Here is a 22,172-nt window from a genome sequence, read left to right as displayed (position 1 = left end):
TTCTCAAAGATCTGACTCTCCTACCTCCAAACCTAGCTTTCAAATATGCCCTCTCTCTAGGCAGAGAAGAGATGTGGCGTGAGCTGCTCCCACAAAACTTGGTCATTCCTTTGGGGCCAAGGAACATCCTCAGTTGCCTCCACAGGGGGGCAGCAGAGCATCGTGGTTGCAAAGCAAGGATCCCGGATTCAGACTGCCTGCCTCTGCTGCTGGCTAACCCTGTGAACCTAAGCAAGTTATTTAGTTTCTTTGAAGTCAGGGATAACAATACTACCTTTTACAGAGAGTTAGAATAAGAGTAAATTAAATAATCCATGTGAACCATACAACCTAACAGTTACTCAACACTTAATAAAGGCAAACTATTAGTAGTGTTTATATTATGGATGGCTCCAAGGTATTTAAAAGGATTTTGTGTGTGTGTGTGTGTGTGTGATGAAAGAAAATATTTTTTCCCTTAGAAGAATAAAAGTGTCTACTGGTTAGAGGATAAGTCAATGGAAGAACTTAATATTCCATTAATTATAGAGATGAAACAGTTACTATTAACTGGGATCCTTCATGGAGGAAATTAGTGACCCAATAATTTGCCCCCCACATTTACTGAATTTCAGATGTGTGAGAAGGACCACAGGAAGAATCTGGAGAGACGCAGCTACAGCTCTAGACCCATTTGGGAATGACTGTCCCTGTGATACTGGTGAGCGACTGTACCTCTGTCCCGTGATGGGGAAGTTCCTGCATATTCTACACCGGGCAGGATGAGTGGCCATTTCAGTGGCTGACAGTTGGTGGCAGGTCGGGAGCCACAGGAGGATGGGAGGCTCAGACTGTAACCAAGATAGGAATTTCTCTTCTTTGATTGCTGGGCTCAGCACCTGAAACACAATGGCACACTTGGATGTGTTTCGAGGAATGACTGTGGTCTTTGGGATAGGTGGGAAATATATTTTCCTCTTCTGGCTCTGTTTCTGTGAGCTCTGATGAAAAAGTCCATGTCATGAAAAGTCAGAGGCACGACTAGCTTTTCAAGCAGGTTGCCTGGGATGTTGCGTGGAGTACTAGGTCTGTAAATTAAACTGGTCCGCAAATATGTCAGCTTCTACCTCCCAGGGATATTTGCGTGGCACTCACCCCTTGGAAGCAACTGCGGATAGCACTTTCCACGGAGCCCAGAGCACGACTCTCACCCACGACAGCCGGGATCTACAAGAGGCAAGAAATCCCACGTCAGCCGTTAGAAAGTGGAGAAATGTGTGGACACTGATGCCAGCATGCCTGATCGGTGGTGCGCACAGCCACGAGGCCACAAGAATTGGGTGCCTGGGATGGGCTGTGCTGCCTTAGTGCAAGCAAACGAGAATGTGTAGGTTTTGTGCAATGTATGAATAGAACCAATAGATGAGTAGTAGGAAGATGTGGAGCTGGAAGGAGAAAAGAGGGTGAGAAGAAGACAGGGACAGCTTTCATTGTTGCTTATGATCTCAGTCAAATTATTTAATTCTTATTTGCTCTTGTTTGTCTATGCATTACATATAACGATACTGTGTGAAAGTTCGGAGTAGCTTTAAGATAAACCTTTTCAAACACTTTTCACATTGTCTCATATTAACAAGTGCCAATTTCTGGGATAGGGCAGGGATCATTGTCCTTGTTTACAACAAGGGGTAATTGAGATTTGATGTTCTGCTCAAGGTTAAACAGAGAGTCAGAGTCACGGAATTGAGATCTCTCTCCAAGACTCCTCACTCTGGTGAGGGGTTCTCACAAAGCTTTGTCACACTCCAACCTTATGTGTACTCAGATGGCTCAGTGTACACCCGCTCGTGGGTTCCCCCTTTCAATCACATTCCCCATAAGGAAGTTAGCCAAGGGACTAAGAGCCCCTTGTGATTGCCAAGGTGGCCAGGAGCTTGGACCTGACATTATCTATGTGCCCATTTACATTTACCTGTCACCTCCATTTATGCCCATTCCGTTGCAGGTCCTAATCTTGTGTCTGACGTCTTCCACAGCACAGGCTGTCAGCAGGCACTGCCTGTAAACTCAGGAGTAATTTCAAGACCCTCCTGCTGAGTCCATCAACTCGAATAAACATTCGTCTAATCAGGAAAGTGGCACTTAGAACCACTTTGCTGACAATTAGCCAGGCAGAAGTCAACAAACATTTGCGTAATAGTGACAAGATGGCTTGTACTTTAAATTGATAATCACCCCATCACCAGCTGAACGTGAGTAACGACTCCGTATGTTATTTAGCCTTTGTCTGGAAAAAATAGCTCATTACCCAATGCTGGTGAACTAACTGGACCACCTATTTAGACATTGTCCTTGAGCCCTGGGAAAGGGGTTTAACCTAATTTGTGAAATAAGGAATGTGTCCCAGATGGGATGGACCTGCCAGCTCTGTGATTCTGACCCCAGTCAAAAGAAAATCCACTTCCGTAGTGGGTTTTAACCTATATTTTTGGCTCTAAGTGGGAGCACAAAGATTTTGTGGATTAATTGCCCATTTGACTAATTTCTTTCAGGTGTTCTGGGGAAGAATTAAACATGACTAGATGACACATGGGCACAGTCAGAATGCCACTTGAAACGATAATTAGAATTCTTGGGGGAGGGGTTTGAATCACAGAGTGAGACCTGGAATTTTATGTAGGACTCCATCTCTAAGTTCTTAATGGAAGTCAATGGGATCATAATTTGCTATGCAAATTTCTGCCTTCCTAACAGCTTTCTCAGGAGCATAATAATGTGCTGGGGGAAGGCAGTGCTCTGCGGGAGCTGCCACTTCAGCAGCTCGTTGACCTCAGCTGAGCCTGGAACAAGGGCAGATTTTTCGGGCCTGCGGGGTGGGGTGTTAGCCTGAGGCCAGCAGTCAGGAGGCAAGAACAGGATTTCTGCAGAAGGAAAATGCCCCTCAGCCCATCTTCTTTCATCACGTGCATCTACACATGCATGTCTTACAAGCCTGAGTGTGTGAATGAATGGACAGGTTCTCCCACTCTGGCCCTCCCCTGAGATGTGGGACTGTTGGAGTGGTGCCTCTGCTGCAGAAGCTCCTTGAGATGTGCCTGGGAGTCAGCAGAAAACTGATGGTAAGATCCATGTGCTTCCACAACCACCAGAGCAGCTCTGAAATAACGGCACTTGATGTTTTAACTGTATTGATTTACAAAAAGTTATTACACTTTTAAGAAGCATGAATATCTTAAACGTTGTTTGGAATCTTCAGAATAAATTAAACATTAATTCCTGTGATCAATAAGAACATAACATTTTATATTAAGACCAAGGCAAAGCAGAGGTAATTTTGCATAGGTTTGCCAAACCACGCACTCTGTCCTAGAGTTCTGAAAACCTTCCTCAACACTCACTCCCTAACCCCATCACCACTATCCCAGCTCAGATCCCTGGTCCTGCAGGGTACCAGAATATATCACCCTGAAATGTGCCGCTTTGGCATAAGAATTACTTGAGCTAAAGACCTTTGAGGACCAGTAGATGCAGGAAAAACTCTAAAAATAAGGCACAAGTTTTTCTTTTGTAAAGAAAGTGTAATTTTTAAAGGAAATTTCCATGTGCCAAAGGTATGTCCCTCTCCTTACTAGGAAGAGATGAACTCTTAACAATGCTTATTATTGGATAAGAAATAGGTTTAAACCAGAATAACAAACCTTACTAAACAACCCTTGTTCATCATACTTTTCCTGGTCGCCTTCTCATAACTTGCCTCCCCCACGCGGAGGCTCAGAACCTCCTTTCTTTTGTTTAGCATAGGATGGTGTGACAGCCAGAATTCTAACCAGCTCTTTGAGTTACTCATTGCTGGATGCTCCTGTGTGAGGCACCATGTGCATGTGAATAAACTTGTTTGTTTTTCTCTTGTTAATCTGTCTTTTGTCAGTCTGACTTACAGGGTGCAAGCCAGATAACCTAAGATGGATAGAGGAGAAAAGATTATTTTTTCCTCTCCTATAGCCTACACCCAGCAGAAAAATGACAGAAAGTTAGTATGGCTTCACCTGTGCAGAAAGTGTCATGTGGGGATGTTACAGGAACTGCACAAAGAACAGAGACATCCTCTGAATGGGTAAAGGGTAGAGTGGGATGGCCCCCACTTACACACAAGGCAATCCAGAGCCTGCTTAACCTATTTGCAAAAATGCATGTTTGGCTACAATATTGTACATAATTTTAACATTTAAGTACCATATTTGCTTTAAGGAGGTTACATTCCCTTGCCTAACAAAGACAACTATATTAAAATTGCACATCTTAAAGCAAAGGAAATCATGGAAATCTTAGCTATTTGAGTATTTTGCATTGCATTTTATTTATGCTTTCATCAAGCATTTGTTGAAGGCCTTAGCACCAGCACATTTCTAACCAGTGGCTAAATGAATGTGAGTGAGCTATAATCCTTGCCCTTGAGAAGCAGTCTAATGTGGAAAGGATATGTCTAGGTAAAAATCACAACAAAATTTGACAAGGACCGTAACAAAGCTATACACAGGGAGTTAAAGAAGCTTTTAGTGAGGAGATGACTCGTACTTTAATGATCTTGAAAGACGAGCGGTATGTGTCAAGTGAAAGAACAGGCAGTGGCGTTGCAGATCGACAGAACTGCCTGAAGTCAGCCCTGGAGAACGCGGAGTGTGGCGGCACAGCGGGGATTTTGAAATGCAGAAATGGGAAGGGTGGTAGGAGTGTGAGGAGAAATGAAACACTGGCAGAGGCACAAGAAGCCACTAGCAATTTTTTTCATGGGGATCGTCTGAATTTACAGACCTATGTATCATCGTCGTTTGTCTAGGCTATTCTACAACTCTGTAGAGATTCAAGTTAACTTGTAGAAAACGGATCTAAATGCAAAGGATTCCTATCTATAAACATGCAAATACAGTCTGTCATAGGTGAAAACAAACCTCCCCCCTCCCCAAAGCCTGTCTTTTATTGCCTCCAAATTAATTTTAATGTTCATAATCCCTCAGTGTGGCTGTTTTTTGGTTATTTCTTTCAACTAGCTATAATATTTTTTACCAGTGCCTCCTCTTAATTAATAAATTAACTAAATTTTTGGACACATGTTCATTTGATATTTGTATGAGAATCATGATTTTACCTCTTTGTGAAAAGGGAAGGATTGGTTCAAATCATGCAAGTTTGCTTGTGATGCTAAGGATCTAGGCTTTATTCTACACACGTGAATGACCAGTGCAGAATTGTAGGCAGGAGGGTGACATGTGTGTTTTGGAAGAGTCACTGGCTGCAGTGTGGAGGTAGAGCTGGAGAGGGAAGAGCCTTGAGTTGAGAAAACCAATTAGGAAGTGATTGCAATAGATCAGACCAATATTCAGATAATAGCAGTGGCTATGGAGCAGAGGAGTTGCATGAAGAATCATATTAAGGTATAATTGACACTGTGAAAATGAGAGTCTTTATTAACAAATGTGGCTAATAGCTGGAACAAATTAAGAACTCTTAAGTATTAGAGATTTACCTGCTGTAGATCTGTCAGTAGGTTTCTCAAAACCCTTCGAGTCATGCGTGCCCCAGAATCATAACCACCCCTGTTATTTTCCGCATAGAGCTGAAAAAGAGCTGGACACATAAGGGAGAAAAGAAATCCTTAAATTAAATTCTCGCAATGTACCTTTGAAGAGTATATGCTTTGAATTCTAAACAGTGTATTTGTGGGTATGAAGGGAAGAAAACAGAAAGTTCTTCGCTTGAGTCTTTGCTTTCTATTGTGAAGGCTTTCCAAAATAGATAATTTGATAACTACTGAAGACCTAATTCCCATTTCAATCCCTTGATAATTCAGCACACCGATAATGAAGACCAGGAGGTTGGTAAACAGCAATGTAAGGAGAGGCCCAGCCTGCAGAGGAATAATCACCACTGGTGTCTGAACAGTCCTTGCATCAGTGACTATCAGGGATAAACACACTGTGAATAAGAAGAAAGCATAGCTCAACATCTTGAAAAACTCCAAGTTGTGCTGAGTACATGCTGAATAAGAGCTACATGGCCAGGATATAGGACTGAGTGAAGAAGATAATGCAGTAGAGATTTAGAAGCCATTGCATTTCAGACACTCAAAACTCCTGCATCTCTTACCTCTGTATTTTGTAAGAGGGCTGTCCCCTGAGAGAGCAATCAGGGCAGCGGCCGCAGGTGTGAGCTTGAGAAAACCCGTTCCCGTGCTGCATGGCAACCAGGCACAGAAACAGGAATGGGAAAGGCAGGGTTATTCTTGGTGAAATGGCTTATAAAAAACATAACTGTTGATGGACGTTTCTGACATGGTGTTACAAGTTCAAGCTTTTTGTGGTCTGTTTTCCTCCATCTAGAATTTGACAGGACTAATAACTGCATTAAAATATTTCACCACTCATGTATGTGCTCAGCTCATATTTATTGGGCACCTCCTCTCTGCTAAGCACTGTGCTGGGCACTGGGGACAGAGGGGTCCACCCGGGCTTCACAGAGCAGGTGGTCTTGCTTCCTTAGGACTCACACGCCTGAAAACCAAACAACAGAGACAAGGACCAAATGCCATGCAGAAGGAGCAAATGCTTATATATAAAAAAACTCTGCACACTGGCTGTGCAGGTGTCATGCCTACAAAACAATGTACTACAAGCGAGGGCATTTCAGAGGGGCAGGCACTGATATCAGGCATGACCGTCAAAAGCTTGATGTTTAAGGAGGCTAACGTCATCACAAGATAATGTGGGCACATGTTCAAATGTTATTTGTGCAATTAAAAAAACAACAATAAACTAGAAAAGGAAACACTAAGGAATTTGTCAGATAGTTAAACTGTGCTTGCCTCTGTGAGACAGGCTTTTGGATAACATTCCTTCTGTACTCTTTCCTGTACTTTTCCAATGTATTATATTCACTGTGAATTTTTAAAAGTTCGTTCTAAAGGATGAGGCTGGCGGGGTGAAGCCACGTGAGGTAAACAGAATGAAAGGAGACAGAAGAATGGTAAGTCCCAGAGCCTGCAAGACACGGAGAAACACACATGCAGGCATGTGCACGCACACACACACACACACACACACACACACACACCACTGACTCCAGGGCACACACAATCAAGCCTTTGACATGGTTGAAACTGATTTGTAGGTGTGATGAACTGAATGTTTCCCACCCTCCAATTCTTATGTTGCAATCCTAACCCCCAATGTGATGGAATTTGGAGGAGGGACATTGGGCAATGATTAGATCGCAAGGACTGCGTCCTCATGAGTTAGATGAGGGATCTTATCAAAGAAACCTCAGAGCCCCTTTTGCCATTTGAGGACACAGAATTAGGTCCTCTGTGAAACAGGAAGCAGGTCCTCACCAGGCACTGGCCAGCACCTTGGCCTTGGACTTCCCAGCCTCGAAAACTGTGAGAAATAGATGTTTGTTGTTTAAGCCACCTAGTCTACAGTATTTGTGTTGTAATACCTCAAACAAACTAAGACAACAGGTTAGCCATCCACACACAGGTTATTCAAACTTCACATATGAAACAAAACAAAACAAAAGCTAATAACTGGTTACAAAGAAATAAGCAAGGAAATAAGCTGCTAGGGACTGGAGAGAGAAGTATACATTTTCTCAGCGTAGATGTAGAATTGCCATAGCTAAGGGTGTATGTGGTCTCTACAGTGGAAATGAGTTTGTGCAGAAAAGAGCAATGTGAAACTTTCTTCCCCTTTTGTAAACCATGGGTCCTTTATATTAGTGAAGCTACTAAACATGCCTTCTTCATTCCCCTCCTGAATGAATAATGCATTTGTGGAAAACAAAGAAGCCACCTTGGATATCAAACCATCAGCAGTCGTTACACAACACCAAATGGTCAATGACCAGTGGCAACGAAACACTGCCCCTGGGGTCGTAGCGTCACCTCTACGCCCTCACCTGTCGTACATTGTCGTGAGAAGGCTCAGAGTGAGTTCCGAGGCTCTGGGGTGCACCTGTCCTGGCTCTTCCACCCTGACTCCCTGAAACAGCTCCTGGACGGCCTGGAAAAGATGCTTGACGGAGAGGGGGCTCTCCCTTGCTTCCCAGAGGCTCTGACGTAGCAGGACGTGCTGAACCTGAGAGCTGTCAATCAAGTCCACTGTAGAAAGCAAGTGAAGAGTTGAGTCTGGTTTTCTGCTGGGAACAAAAAGCTTCAAATAAAACAAATGTCACCTCGTGTTTAATGAGACTTTTTTCATGGCATCCATTTCCTTTAAAGAAAATTAGATATGACCTCTGTTTGGATACATATCTCTTGTGCATAATTCAGATGCTACTATTCTGACAGCCAATTTGATTCTGGAGAAGTGCATTTGTTAGTAAAGCAGAATTGTAACATTATTTTCAGTGTAACCTCTAGTATGTTGTTTTATAGAATGAAGTTGAAAGGAGAAAAAGTGAAAAACTTGAAAAGTAGCCTTGCAAGGAATTTAAGGCACTCTGGTGAAAGGTTGGGGAAAACATTTTTATATTCTTTAAGTCGATTGAGCAAATTTACTGTTCATGTTCAAATATTGCTTTTCCTGTCTGCAGCCTGGCTACAGAAGCAATACTGTGTGTCAAAATGCAACGGTCTTAGTTAAAAATCCCAGTGATCTCTCTACAAGAGCAGTTACAGAATTTAATATCAGGCTCCTTAGGCCCCACCCTTGCCTCGGCAATATTTCTTTCTTTGATCTTGGTTCCATTAGTATTATTATCTGAGGAAGGTACTAAATAAAATCAAAGTTGCTTACAAAAAATAACGGCTTATTCCCTATATATTTTTTACCACCTCCTAAACATTTTACAAGGCAAGGAATATAAGGAAGAATGAAATAGAGCTAACCCTATGGCTTCTTCCAGGCGGAGGATGACAGACAAAATTAATAAACACCCAATTGTATCGTGTGAACGATGGGATGTCAGCGGCACCCGGAGCTGCTGGCATTTAAAACGCTTCAGCCTGGGCGACGATGAAACCCTGCGCTTTCCTCTACTTCGTAAATCAATCTCGCAGATAAGAAATCTAGCAAGTATAATAAAATTTTTTATTTGTTCTCTGATACTGCTTTTAAGGGGAGGGTCTAAAGAAGGGAGGGGTAGGTTCCGGGATGTGACTTTAATGAAAACCTGGCTGCAGGTGGCGGAGGCTGCCAGGCTTTTTATCGCCCCTCAACCGCAAAATCTATCACCTCAGCCTGGCACGCCGCACACAGGGCACTCGTGACTTCTGCTGAGAGTTCTGTATTACAGCAACACAGATAACGCTGGTACCCATTCATCTCGCCACAAGATTTCTGCAGCGATGCTCACCAGCTCCCGCAGCCCGGGCCTCACAGTATGCTTTACCTCTGCGTATGGGAATTTCTTGGTTTCGAATTTTTATGTGGATACCTTTTCTAGGTAGAACTTTTCAACTACTAGTTTTATGTCTTATTCGTGTTTCCCATGAATATTATTTATAGTCACGCTTTCTGCTGCCAGGGATAATAAAAAATACAAAAAGGTTCATCCTCAGGTGGCACTGTTTGTACCCAGGCTGTAGACAGAGGCTTCTATAAACATTTGCTGCTCGCTTCAGTGGGAGGAATTCTCCAGGAAAAGAGCATAACCGAGGGTATGTAGGTTAGTGCGCCCACTTGGCCTTTTGTTCATCCCTGGAATAACAGTTACAAGTGAGTTACAGTAATAGTTACAAGTGAGTTTATTTGTCTATATCAGTAGTCTTTTGAAGTTTTTTTTTAAGTCAAGAATCCCTGCTTCAGAAGACAAGGCAGCGTGGAAAAGGGAGAAACACGGAGCTGTTCTGGTTGAGGAGAGGGTTTTTGAGGTCTCTGGGCGTGGCTCTTCTGCCTCTGCCACGTTTTGTGCCCCATGTCACACCCACATACACGTCGTGATGCACAGTTTGAAATTCCTTGGTCTATCTCATTGACTAGGCAGAAAGCAAAATGTAAAAGAATTCAACTGGAAGAAAAATGTCATGTGTATATAACACAGGTTTTTTTTTCATGTCTGATATGATAATGTTATAAATCATGTCACATAAGGTGATTTTTAACAGTGTAGTACAGACTTAGTAGAAATCAATAACTGTAGATATGCAGAATGCCTGTTGTTTTCTGCAGCCAGGCCCCAATTTATTTCATGCTGGAAAATTTTTACAGGGGAAATGTTTTTACGGTGTTTGCTTTATTTTGCTTAGATAACAGTATAGGAAAAGAAAACCATAGCTTTCAATTAGATATAAATTTAACACAAAAGAGCAGTTTGCAGAGAATTCTCAACATAGTTTTAAAATTTATGGCCCACGGATTATTCAACTGAACCTGCTTCTGCATGTTCAGAGAGATAAGAAGTACAACTTAAAAATGAAAATCTTGTCTGGTAGAGGAAATTTAAAACCTTTAAACTGAAATCTGCAAGTACAGCTTCTAAACTCACTTATTTTGTAATTTTATTTTGCTTTGTATCCTGAAAAGGAAACTTTTTTTTGCAGAAACCAGATAGGAAAAGCCTTTTAAAAATCTTCATCCAAAAATTATTCCCTATTTCAGTCAATGAAGCTCCCCTTAGGTTGACTGCACATGGCATCTGCCCCCACTCCACCCCACGCCTGTCTTCTGTTACAAATGGAGGAAATGCACAAATCCAGCTCTGGAGTCCCACACTCACTCACTCACGTGAGTTTTTGTTTTCTTTGTGCTTTTCCATAGCACTCAGGATCAGACTATTTCAAGGGTTTCCGAGAGTTCTACTTACATTGACACATGGTTTGCACAGACCGTAACTTGAAGGCTGTTCTATAAACGGAATTCTCGGTACTGTTGAGAGCATCTGCAAAGAACACATGGAGTAAGGGATAAATGACCGTCTCCTTGGATAAATCCCGCGTACTGCAAGGGAGTCCTGGAGATCGCGTAGCTGCACTTGATTTTGCAGTGTGGGAATGAGTGTCTGGACAGAGCTCTCTTTTCTTCCTGGGAACAAATAGTAATGGTCTGAATCAAGGGTGTCTGACCTTCGGCCTGTAGGCGGCATGCCGCCCAGGGTGGCTGTGAATGCGGCCCAACACAAAATCGGAAATTTACTTAAAATATTACGAGTTTTTTTTGTGATTACGAGTCACAACGTTTTTAATGTGTGGCCCAAGACAACCCTTCTTCCTCCAGTGTGGCCTAGAGGTGCCAAAAGGTGGGACACCCCGGGCAGAATCTTAGGTTGCAGGGGACACTAGACACACCCTCGGGGTCCACCAAACTAAGGAGCCCACCAAAAAGTGAGGATTTGCCCACAAATCTGTCCACTTTTTATATAAAAATAAAGCAGCCTTATTGAAAAAACAAAATAAAAAGCTCAGAATATAAACTCAATTTTGTTAATATATGCTAGTCACATATTAACACATATATTTATGTGTATATAAAAAACAACTCAAGAGCTATCCATCTATTCACTCATTTAGCAGATATTTACTGAGCTTTCACAATATGGCCCTGGCATGCTCCCTGGCCCCTGAAACACAGCAGTTAACAGAACAGACAGAGATCCCTGCCACGGGACACCCGACTTCTGGTGGCGTCTGCCGAGCTGGTAGGAGTGGGTGTTCCGAGTGCTTACATTCTCAGTGTTCATAGTGATTTTTTCTGCTTGTTTATATTACCTAAATATTCAGCAAAGAGCATATGTTATTTTTATAATCCAGAAAGAATTATTAATAGATCTCCTTTTGAGGACTTCTACTATCAACATTACTGCAACAATGGCTAACATTTCCAAGCATGCACCAGGCACCGAATGTTTACGTGCCCATTTCACAGCATGAGGAAAAGAGAAAGCTCTGGAGCCACACCCCGTTCATTTTTCTTTTGGGAAGATTAGTTTACTTTTTATGGGTTTCAGAGGGAGAGAGAGAGGAACGTTGATTTGTTGCTCCACTTATTTATGCACTCATTGGTTGATTCTTGCATGTGCTCTGGCTGGGGATTGAACCTACAACCTTGGTGTATCAGGATAATGCTCTAACCAATGGAGCTACCCAGCCAGGGCTTAATTTACTTTTTGATCTTCAGTCTCTTCTTCAGATAAATAGGGGTTATAATACATTCTTCAAGGGTATTTTCATGATTTAAAAAAGAAAATGTAGACAATATACTTACTAAATTATTTCTCTTCCCTGAATTTCCCACAGTTTAAATTTATTTCATTGATCCTCCAAATTTGATTTTAATTTAGTTTAAGAGACTTATAACAATCTCACAAAAGAGTTTTCTATTGCCTAAGATGGAAATGATTAGTCTTCATATCTAGAAAAAGTAAAACTCAAAAGAATGCCATTGACCACGGATCTCACGTGACTTTCATTATCTAGACTTAAAATTCTCAAAACTGTAGGTTTTGGAAATATCTCTTGAGTTTCTACAATGCCAGGCCTTGCTTCTAGAGAGGTTTGTAGTTAAGTCATCATAAAATAGTTTTTCATATGTCTTAATTTATTGAGTAATTACATATGCATACACTCCACCTAAGACTTGAACACACATTAGGTTCCAGGCACTATGCTGGGTCCTAAGGACATGAAGGTAAGTTAGGAGTTTTCAGTGTCAAGGGAGAGACAAGCTCCCTGGGCTAAACATTGAGGGTTGCATGCTGAAGATTTCCCAGGGGAGGTGAAGTAGGTGCTGGCTCTTCAAGGAGAAGCAGGAAACTTTCCAGGGATTGAGTGGAACAAAAGGTTTGGGGAAAGGAGGTCACACGTGCAGGGAAGAGCGTGTGCAAAGGCACAAGGGTACGAGGGTTACAGAGGTCAGTATGCTGGAAGGTGTAGGAGACTCTGGGGAGAGAGGACGGAAGGTAAGTTGATCTGAGTTCACAAAGCAACTTGCCCCAACTTTTGATTATGCATCTGGAGGTAAGGGTCACTCCTGGGGTTGGGATAGAGATTTGGTCATTAGTGTTGGATTTGGGCCAAACAATATCCACCTATTAGATTGTCTAAGTAGAATGCTGCAAGTGAAGAGAAAATTGGGCTAAGTAGCAGAACTCTTAAAGAACGCAATATTTAAGTAACAGAGGAGAAAGAGAAACTTAAGAGAAAGAAGAATAGAAAGCGAAAGAAATGAGATATAAAAATGGTAAAAAGGCCAAGGAAGGTCGAGACAAGCCAATACTTCAGTATCTGAAAGCCACAAGGAAATCAACTATGGGCTAAATATAGTCTCTACTTTTTTATGATTAACTTGTTTATTGAAGGCTTCGCAAAAGCAATTTTAGTGTGGTCATGAAGGTCAAAACCAAACTACACAGGATCAACCAATAAATGTAAGGTGAAGGAAAAACATTGAAGAGGAGACTCAAGATCTTTAATCTGAAGGGCAGACAAGAGAGCCGTAAATAGAACAGCACATAAAATCAAAATTCTTTTTCAAAGAAAGAGAGATTCCAGAATGTATGTATGGGTCAGGGAGGAAGAGCCAGGAGGAAGAGCCAGGAGAAAGAATGAGGCCGAGGATTCAAGAAGTGGAGATCAAGGTAGTATTTGATATAATGAAGTCCTTTTCATTGGGAACCTGTTGCCTTAGCCACCCAGCATCCACTCAACCTTTCTTCTGGTGAACCACCTCTCCCTGACCTTAGTCTGTGGACTTCTAGTAGTGTTAACTCCATCTCTCCAATTTCCATGGGGGATGTGTGGCCCAGGCCTAGCCAATCAATGAGAGCATTATCGCCCTCCCTAGTCATGGGCACAGAACCAAGGTCAGGCAAAGAATACATCGATGAAACTTGAATCAGAGACTCTTTGTTCAGTTATCAGGGGAGAAAACTTATTTTTTTTTCCTGTTGACTTAAACTTGGAACTGTAGATGGGAGCAGCAATTACTGTCTAGCCAGGGTGTGTAGCTTAAGAATGAAAGCAGCATGCAAAGGGGAGCAGAGATAAACTTGGAGATGTAAAGAAACCACACCTCAGTTACATGATTTGGTCCCAGGGCAAGCTAGCCTTCCCTCGGGTAATTAATGATAGGAGATAATAAAGGCCCTTTGAGTTGGTTTTTCTATCACAAGCAACTGAAGAACTGCTAACTGATGCAATCCCTGAGGTAGAGACGATGGATGGGGAAGATGCGCCGGTGAGGGAATTAGCTTTGGCAAGCGGCCCATCCCTCACTGCCTGAGAGAACAAAAGGGTGGGATACTGGGTGTGGGGAAGAGGGCCTGTCTGAGGCCTTCTGTTTTCTCCACGAAGCCGGGGGCAAGTTCACACGGCGCGAGTAGTGAGAAGGTGGCAGAGTAGAATACTCAAGCAACGATGAAGATCTGGAATTGCTACAATAGGAGGTGAGAGAGGATACCAGTCACAAAGTTCTGAAAGGGCTGCCCAGTAACTTTGCATCTCCAGTATATCTTGTGATAGCGAATCTCAATTAGAGTGTATTCGCCTGACGCTCACTAGGAGGCAAGGTTTTACATGTGAGCAAGTTTTAAGCCCAGGACTTAAACTTGTATTTGTTATGCTGCAGGAAAGATGTCTTGGAGGAAATAAAACTACTTTCAAGTTTAATGTCAGCTGATTAGCCATAAAACTCAAAACATCGGGAGTGAGTAGCATGTGTGCTCAAGAAGTGTTTGTGACGAGAAACACAGTCAGCTCTTTAGCCTTTGCTAAGCAGGCCCTGAGAAAAATGAACAACGGACTACCCTGTGGATTTCATTGGTTTAAACATACGCAGTGGGATAATTTATGGCACGTTACTCACGTCCTTGTTCTCGCGGCAGTGGGAGAATTGAAAGAATGGAAAGGCAGTGTTTTGATGCCCATTCCTATGTGTGTTCCAAGGTCTACGCTCCTTTTACTCCCTACAGATATTTAGCAGCTTCTTTGTGTTTGAGGGGCCACCTGTCACCAACCCTACTCAGGCCTCCATATAAAAGGCCCAGCAACTAATTAATGCCACCCGTGGAAATAGGAAGGTTGGAATCAACACTGCTAGAATTTCATGGACTAAATTGAGGGGGAAGTTGCTCTTCTGAAGCAAAATAGGGAGACTGATTCATCAGAAGGAAGGTGAGTCGTGCTGGGAGGCCAGAGGAACAGCTTCCCGCTGAGAGGGTCTGTGGCACCTCAGGTACCACCTGGATCCCCCACTTCCTGAGTCCTCCGCCTCATCGAATCTCCTGGCTCCTCGTTCCTGGCCCGTGTGTACATGCTGGACTCTCTCTTGCCTTTGAAAACTGTCTTGATTTCAGTGTTGTTCCAGCTATGGATCTGCCTGTTTCCTGGAGGCGGAGAGAGGCTGATACCAGGACAGGAAGTTAGGAGAGGCCTGTCTGGAGTTGGGGTGTTGGGGTGTTGGGCTGTTTCCAGGGCTGCCCTTCCTGGCAGTTTCCTGAGTGGAGGGAATGACTGCACGTTGTAACCTTGGAGACCAGACACTAGGCTTGGCAAGGATTTCCATGTCCAGGCTTGACCGGGAGTCCCATGTCTTCAAGTGGCCCCCACAGCCAAAGATACAGAGCCTGGCAAGTGGTGGTCACGATGACATTTTAGGCCAGATGTTCAGGATAAAACCCGTAGAGCTTGTTCCTGTCTGTCTCAAAGGGATGGCTTCTTCACAGACTGGAGTTGTAAATTTCATACCAGCAGTGACGTTATGTGTATTTTTGGTTTGGAAAGGGATGTTTCTTGGCCTTGAATGTTGTGGGGTCAAGTCCTAACCACTGCACACATGAGTACTGAGTGCCAGGCGCTATGCTAACCGCAGGTCGGACTGCAGCGCTGAACCCAGCTGGGCCCCTCCTGGAGGGGTCGGACCCCAGCAGAAGCCTCTCCCTGAACAAGTGTCAATTCCACGACCAATATGTGATTATAAGGCGAAGCCCCCACCTCAAGTGAATCTGGGCTGTGCATACAAATGCCACCAAAACAAGCAACCTTGTTTAAAACCTCCATGTTTTTCTTCTTTGAACAAGTACACCTATACCAAAAACTTACAATTTGTCTTAAATATTTTGTGATTGACTATTTCCTTATTTGTAAAAAAAAAAGATTTCCTTTTCAGATAAGAGTTCAAAGTTAAAATATGGGAGAAGCCATTGACACCTCTGCCCTGTGTCCTGAGCAAAACAAATTGAGAATAAGGATACTGGTCTGGAAATAACTTATCAAAGTATAATGCCCAACCTTTTTTTTTTCTTCTGGAAATCAGCCCATTTTTGTGCCCTGGTTCCTCTCAGATGTACCAAATGAACACAGAGAATCAGCAAACTAGGGATTCAGCAGGTTCCCAGATGCCGCTCGACCATCTGGCCAGTTCCCCTCCTGTCAGATTGTGTTTGCGGCGTTATCCGAGGCAGTTATGTGGCAGCACACGGCAAGCTGTGATGCGGGGCAGCGTGCAAAATGAATGTGCACCCCAGGCGATTCACCCCCAACCCTACTTCCTCAAGGTCCTTTCTTATTTTTCCTGCTGGTGGGAGATAACGCAAGAAAGGAAGAAATCGCTGGATACAACAGGCCCGAAGCTACGAACAAAGTAGCTTTAGATGTGTAAAGAAATAATAACACATGCGACATCTGGTCTTGCTCCTGGAAGCATTTCGACTGGGAAACGTGTTTCTCTTTAAATGACTCTTAATTTTGTTTCAGCCAAATCCATATGCGTCATTTTCTACAGATACGAAGAATGTAATAAAATGTCTTTCAACTGTCCACCATCTAGGGTGATGACCCAGAAATAGATGTTTTAGCCAGTGGTCGTCAGAGTGTGGTCCGAAGGGAAGAGCGTCGGTGTTGGTTGTGAACTTGGTAGAAATGCACATTCTTGGGCCCCAACCTAGGCCAGCAGAGCCACAAACTCTGGAGGGGAAGCCTGGCACTTCAGCAAAGCCTGCAGGCGGTTCTGACTCACAGTAAATTTGAAAACCATACCCTCAGGGAGAGAAAATTGGGCTTTGACTGTGTTATTTAGTGGCTTGTGCTAAGGTTATTAATAGGAGGGTCCAAATTTGGGAAACCCGAAGGTAATATGAATTACTCATAATGTTTTAGATCAATAACTTGAGTTGTTACCAAGTTTTATATAGAACAAGTAAAGTTAACCATCTAGATTTTAGCTAGGGGAATAAGGCTGCAACTAGATCCAGCAATCAAAATGTCACAGACCGGTTCTGGGCCTGAGCTGGTACTCAGATGTGTCAGAGGAAAGGGAAATGGGCCCCCTCATACCCGTCTACCAAATACTCATAGAACAACAGCTGTGAGACCTCTCGCCCAACTTTGGGCCCACGTTTACTGTGAACTTAACCCCTGACATTCAGCTATCCACAGTGATGTCATTTTAACAGTAAATTATGAGAATAATTTAAAAGTAAGCCCCTTCTTATAATTAAAATGTAATTAATATTGAGACCAAGGCTTTTGCTAAATTATTTTGGTGCTTTGGAGATAATGGACCAAATACTCTTACATAAATTTCTGTTTATAAGAAAAATTCTTTTAAATCACCCAGTAGTTTTTTTTCTTCCAGCCAAAAATTTGCCAAATGTCCACTCTGCTTCAATTCAGAAGTCTGAAAATACAACATATATGCCGAAGTTTTTGTTTACAAACTGTGCTCAGAAACCTGATGAAAATACCCACCTTGTTTGTCTGGGTCCATTTCAGGAATTTCTTGGAAGGGTAGGTGGCAAGACGGTCCTCCTGGCAGAAAATGAACCGATCTCTTAGGCAGAAAGTTTTGCAGTAGAAGGATGGGGGGCAAGGAACCAAAAGGCAACTAAGTGTCATTCCACCCATGGGGCGAGAACAAGAGGTGTTTGGGGAGACCCTGCAGTCTCTCGGGAGGGTAAAATGAAAGGGTGTGGGGGTAGAAGCTTTTTACACTTCTGGGACTTTAGATCCGTATCTCCGAAACAGAGAACATCTCCTGAAACTAAAACCGCAACTGCTTGGAACTTTTGAGGCATTATAATTTTAAGAGTGAACTGGATTCTCATTTCAAGAAAATGTAATTTTGCTTGACTTTTGAAAGACAAAATTTGAATCTCTCAATGCTTTAATTTTTTTCAAAGCATAAATTTCTAATACCACTATGCTAAACAATTCTACGTATTAAATTTCTGACAAATACTATCCGTTTAAACACCTCATCACACACAATTCCATGCATAGAATTCAGTTAATATTTATTTTTAAAAGAGTAGTAGATTAGCTACCTGTTGTTTCACATTGCAACTATTGTTCAAATTCAATATATATATACATATATATGTTTGTTTTTAACAAAAACTGGGTTATGCCATAAGAAAACATGACATAGTTCTTAGAAAAACACATTTGTTAACATATGCAGTTGAAAACTGTTTTTAAAAAGTAACATGATAATTAAATTTAAATAGTACTCTCCCCTCTTCTAATAAATAAATTAAGGACAAATTATTGGGCAGATAAGTAATATTTTACAAAAAGGGAAACTAATGCTGAAACTGGTTACATTAGTTCTTTAAAATTACGCTAGTAATAATGGCTGCAGATCTGTCAGCACTAGGAAGGTTTCAAATAAACTGAAGATTTGCTTCGAAAGTCATATTAAGTGAAATCAGGTGAGAACTCCTGTTGGCCTAGAACCGCTCCCCCAGCTCCTCCCGAAGTCCCTGGGCAAGTGCAGAGGGTCCAGCCTCTTGCCCCATCAGCAGTACAGCGGGAGACAGAACCGCGGCCTCCGCCTGGGGCCTTACCTTTCTTGGTTTCCTTGGAGAAGCATTTAGTCAAACCTCCTGCATAAGTGACGCAGCAGTTTGGGAAGAGGGAAGAGCTGAGAAGCAACAGATTTCCAGATGTGGCATTCCTAAGGAGCGTGGGTATCTTGTCTGACTGCCCAGCAACTGCATGCGAAGCCGCACTGCTTTTAAGGGCTCACAGAGTGCATTCATTAGTAACAAAGATCTTGAATAATTTATGGCCACTCCAACCTCTCTGTTGCAAGGGGCTATTTCCGTATTAATTTCACCCGTAGGAGAGGCGAGTAGAAGGTCTCCTGGGAACTCTGGAGAGCAGCAGTGAGCACAGAGGTGAGCGAACAGTAAGAGGGGCACTGCATGCCAGTAGCAGCCGCCTTCCTGACCACCCCAGGTAAGAGTGCCCTAGGACTGGCGTCGAATTTATTTGATTAATTCTTTTGCAAATACAGAGGTACGGCCACATAGTTTTAAAAGCACCAAATCTAATGCAAAATTATTATCCTTCAAGAGGATAATAATAATTTTCTACAAAGGCACACTTCCTCTTAAATTTTAAGTATCATTTGATAATATGTTTTAAAGAAACTTGGATTAAAAAATAAACACATTCTAATCCTAATAGGGTTAAAATATAAAAACTTGTCACATGAACCAACTGTATCAGAACTCTAACAATAATGTGTTTAGGCTGCCAAGGAGGTAGGGAATAGATTTTGCTAGAAGTTAGAGCCCAAAGCCCAGGTGTGTGTCTCAGTGAGCAGTGCCCGGACAGCTGGGATGTCTGGGAGGCTGTGGTCCCAGTGGAGGCAGGAACACAGTCGTTGCGAATGGTCACTGGTCCACTCCAGAACGTCCTGTAACAGAAACCTGCTTTGAAGAGTGAGTACGATATCCAAGCACGGGCCATTTGTTCCTCGTTTTTAAAGAGTATGAGGATCACAGTATTGGTGTCTTAGAAACTGAAACTTGGGACTTTAGAAAAAATAAAAATTGATTAGTAATGGGGCAAAAATGGGGTTAAGTGGACGGGGCAAAACAATCAATTGTTTTTCTCTCTATAAATCTATTGATTTTCTGGGAGCGGATAAGGCCATGTAGGAAGAGAGCAAGACTATCTCACATGAGATGTACGCCCCAGTGCTGCAGCTCAAAATTGAAACCGTGTTTAGAAGTTCTATGTTCCGTCACATCCGCATCAGACGGAGCGGAGGCACTGGCAACAGAGGGCGGTCAGAATGTTGTCCTGAATGCTGCCGTGTGCAGAGGTGAGTGTATTTCAGGCATTGGTTAATGATTTGGATCAAGAATCTCGATACTGCCCTGGCTGGCGTAGCTCAGTGGATTGAGCGTGGGCTGGGAGCCAAAGTGTCCCAGGTTCCATTCCCAGCCAGGGTACATTCCTGGGTTGCAGGCCATAACCCCCAGCAACCGCACATTGATGTTTCTCTCTCTCTCTCTCTCTCTCTCTCTCTCTCTCTCTCTCCCCCTCCCTTCCCTCCCTAGAAATAAATAAAATCTTAAAAAAATTAAAAAAAAAAAGAATCTCGATACTAAAAATAATAGAACAATTCTAATAATAGTTGTGTGCATGTGGTCTCTTTCTCTCTCTCTCTGTCCCCCCCGCCAAAAACCTTATTGTACTGTACTCTTTACTCATTTTTTTACTTAAAGGAAGTACTGTACAGCTTCTCTGTGGCCCATCCGCATCACTACTCCTGCAATAATTCGGGCCATTGGTAAGTAAAATGAGGGTTACTTAAACACAAGCACTGTGACACCCCCACAGTTGATCTGATAAACAAGAATCTGCTAAGTGACCAAGGGCGGGTGGGGGAGGGGGACGGCGTGCATACAGGGTGAAGACCATGGAAAACCGAATAATTCATGTCCTCAGGGGACAGAGCAGGGCGGTTTGAGATTTCATCACACTTCTCAGAACAGCATGCAATTTAAAACTCAGGGATGGTGTATTTCTGGAGTTTTTTCCTTTAACATTTTCAGACTGCGTGGACTACGGGTGGCTGAACCTTTGGGAAACGAAACTGCGGATGAGGGGGACGACTGCCCTGTCCCCCACCCCCGGGTGTGATTCTGTGTTTTATACTAACCTGGAACAAATGTGTGCTAGTAGGTATAGTGATTAAATCAGTTTGCGCTGTTCTCCAACGGGGAGTGTCTGCTACAGCAACCTGATCATCCAATAGAGGTTCAAAGACACAGCAGTTTATGTGCATCCAGGAAAGCACAGCCCGCTGGAGATGGGCTCAACGTCCCCTACAGTCCCTGCAGAGGAGAAACTCTGCCCGTGTCTCTCTTCCTGGATGTTCGCCTATTACAGAAGCAGCTGCTGACCTGATTGGTCAGAGTTTGACATCTGTGCGAAGAGTATCTCTAAGCAGGGAGTCACTGCCTGGAAAGGTGATGTGAGTTCAGGCTGTGTTCTCTGTCCCAGCTTTCCCACCTGGGTCCTGCTGACAAGTGATTGGCACACCTGATTCACGGGGAACGGAACAGGGGGCTCTGCTGCGATTTCTCCGTCCGAGTCACGTTTTCCCGTCTAGCTCAATGTCACAACACCCCCAAGAAGCCCTGCCGATTGAGGGGCAACCACCACATGCCCAGCTGCGCGCAGAGCACCAGGTGTCTTTCTGCCCTGTCCTTGTGGTCACACTCCTTTGGTTGAGGTCCCCGCAGGGCGAGGCAGGGGAAATAGTAGGATTAGGGCCTAAAACCTCACCCAAAGCTCTCAACACAGACAGTCATGTAGATTTCTTCACAATAACATCAAATGAAAAGAAGCAAAAGTTAGTCATGGTTTTGAGTCATGGTAGTCAGAAGCAATGTAGCAGCGTTTGAAATTTCACTGAATTTTCAGAAAGTAAGTTGTGTCTTAAGAGCTATTTAAAACTACGGGGAAAGCACAGATATCAGCAGTTTTTCACGTAACTCCAGGGCTTTCAAAAGTTCCTAATTGGCATTTGTAAAGTGTCCCATTAGCTTGAAAATATTGAACATATTGGGTTGACTACTCCTGCTTTAATAAAAGACTGTACTTTTCCCTTAAACCATGTAATGGTATGGTAAAAATAGTAGGCTTTTCTTTTAAAATTCAGGCCACATCTGGTGACACGAAACAGAAACCTACTCAGCCTAAGCTAAAGTGAAACTGTGACTTATTGTAAAGATAACTAAACCAGGCAAACCCAAGGGAAGACGATGCCCCCCGGGCCCTTACGGAGGTGGTGAACCGGACCAGCTCCGAGGGCCGCACAGGCCAAACGCTGGCCTTCTCCAGTTCACATCACCATCACTCACACTCCAGCTTACCCATTTTTCTCAGTTTTTTTAAGAGAGCAAGAGAAAATCTGATTGGTTCTCCTTGAGTGAGGTGTGTCTATTTGGGCCCAATCAGTTGAGGC

The 22,172-nt window shown here is 43.1% G+C and overlaps 1 protein-coding gene across 1 annotated transcript in view; it reads right to left on the bottom strand.

Annotated features, from left to right (window-relative positions):
* The window catches only part of DYTN (dystrotelin), a 42,015-nt gene extending 24,237 nt beyond the window's left edge, over positions 1-17,778 (bottom strand). Inside the window, exons 1-7 of the mRNA XM_045851256.1 lie at positions 17,654-17,778; positions 10,777-10,851; positions 7,930-8,131; positions 6,124-6,209; positions 5,504-5,604; positions 1,135-1,206; positions 715-878 (exon numbers count right to left, since the gene is read on the bottom strand). Coding sequence (XP_045707212.1) covers positions 715-878; positions 1,135-1,206; positions 5,504-5,604; positions 6,124-6,209; positions 7,930-8,131; positions 10,777-10,851; positions 17,654-17,672 — 719 coding nt within the window. The 5' untranslated portion in view covers positions 17,673-17,778. The remainder of the gene's footprint in view (positions 1-714; positions 879-1,134; positions 1,207-5,503; positions 5,605-6,123; positions 6,210-7,929; positions 8,132-10,776; positions 10,852-17,653) is intronic.
* Between the last annotated feature and the right edge of the window lie 4,394 nt (positions 17,779-22,172).

Source organism: Phyllostomus hastatus, unplaced genomic scaffold (genome assembly GCF_019186645.2).
Source record: "Phyllostomus hastatus isolate PE091 unplaced genomic scaffold, TTU_PhHast_1.1 phas_contig_137, whole genome shotgun sequence".
NCBI lineage: Eukaryota > Metazoa > Chordata > Mammalia > Chiroptera > Phyllostomidae > Phyllostomus > Phyllostomus hastatus.
Note: the sequence above shows the minus strand (reverse complement) of the source record. Positions and strands in the feature narration are given on the sequence as shown.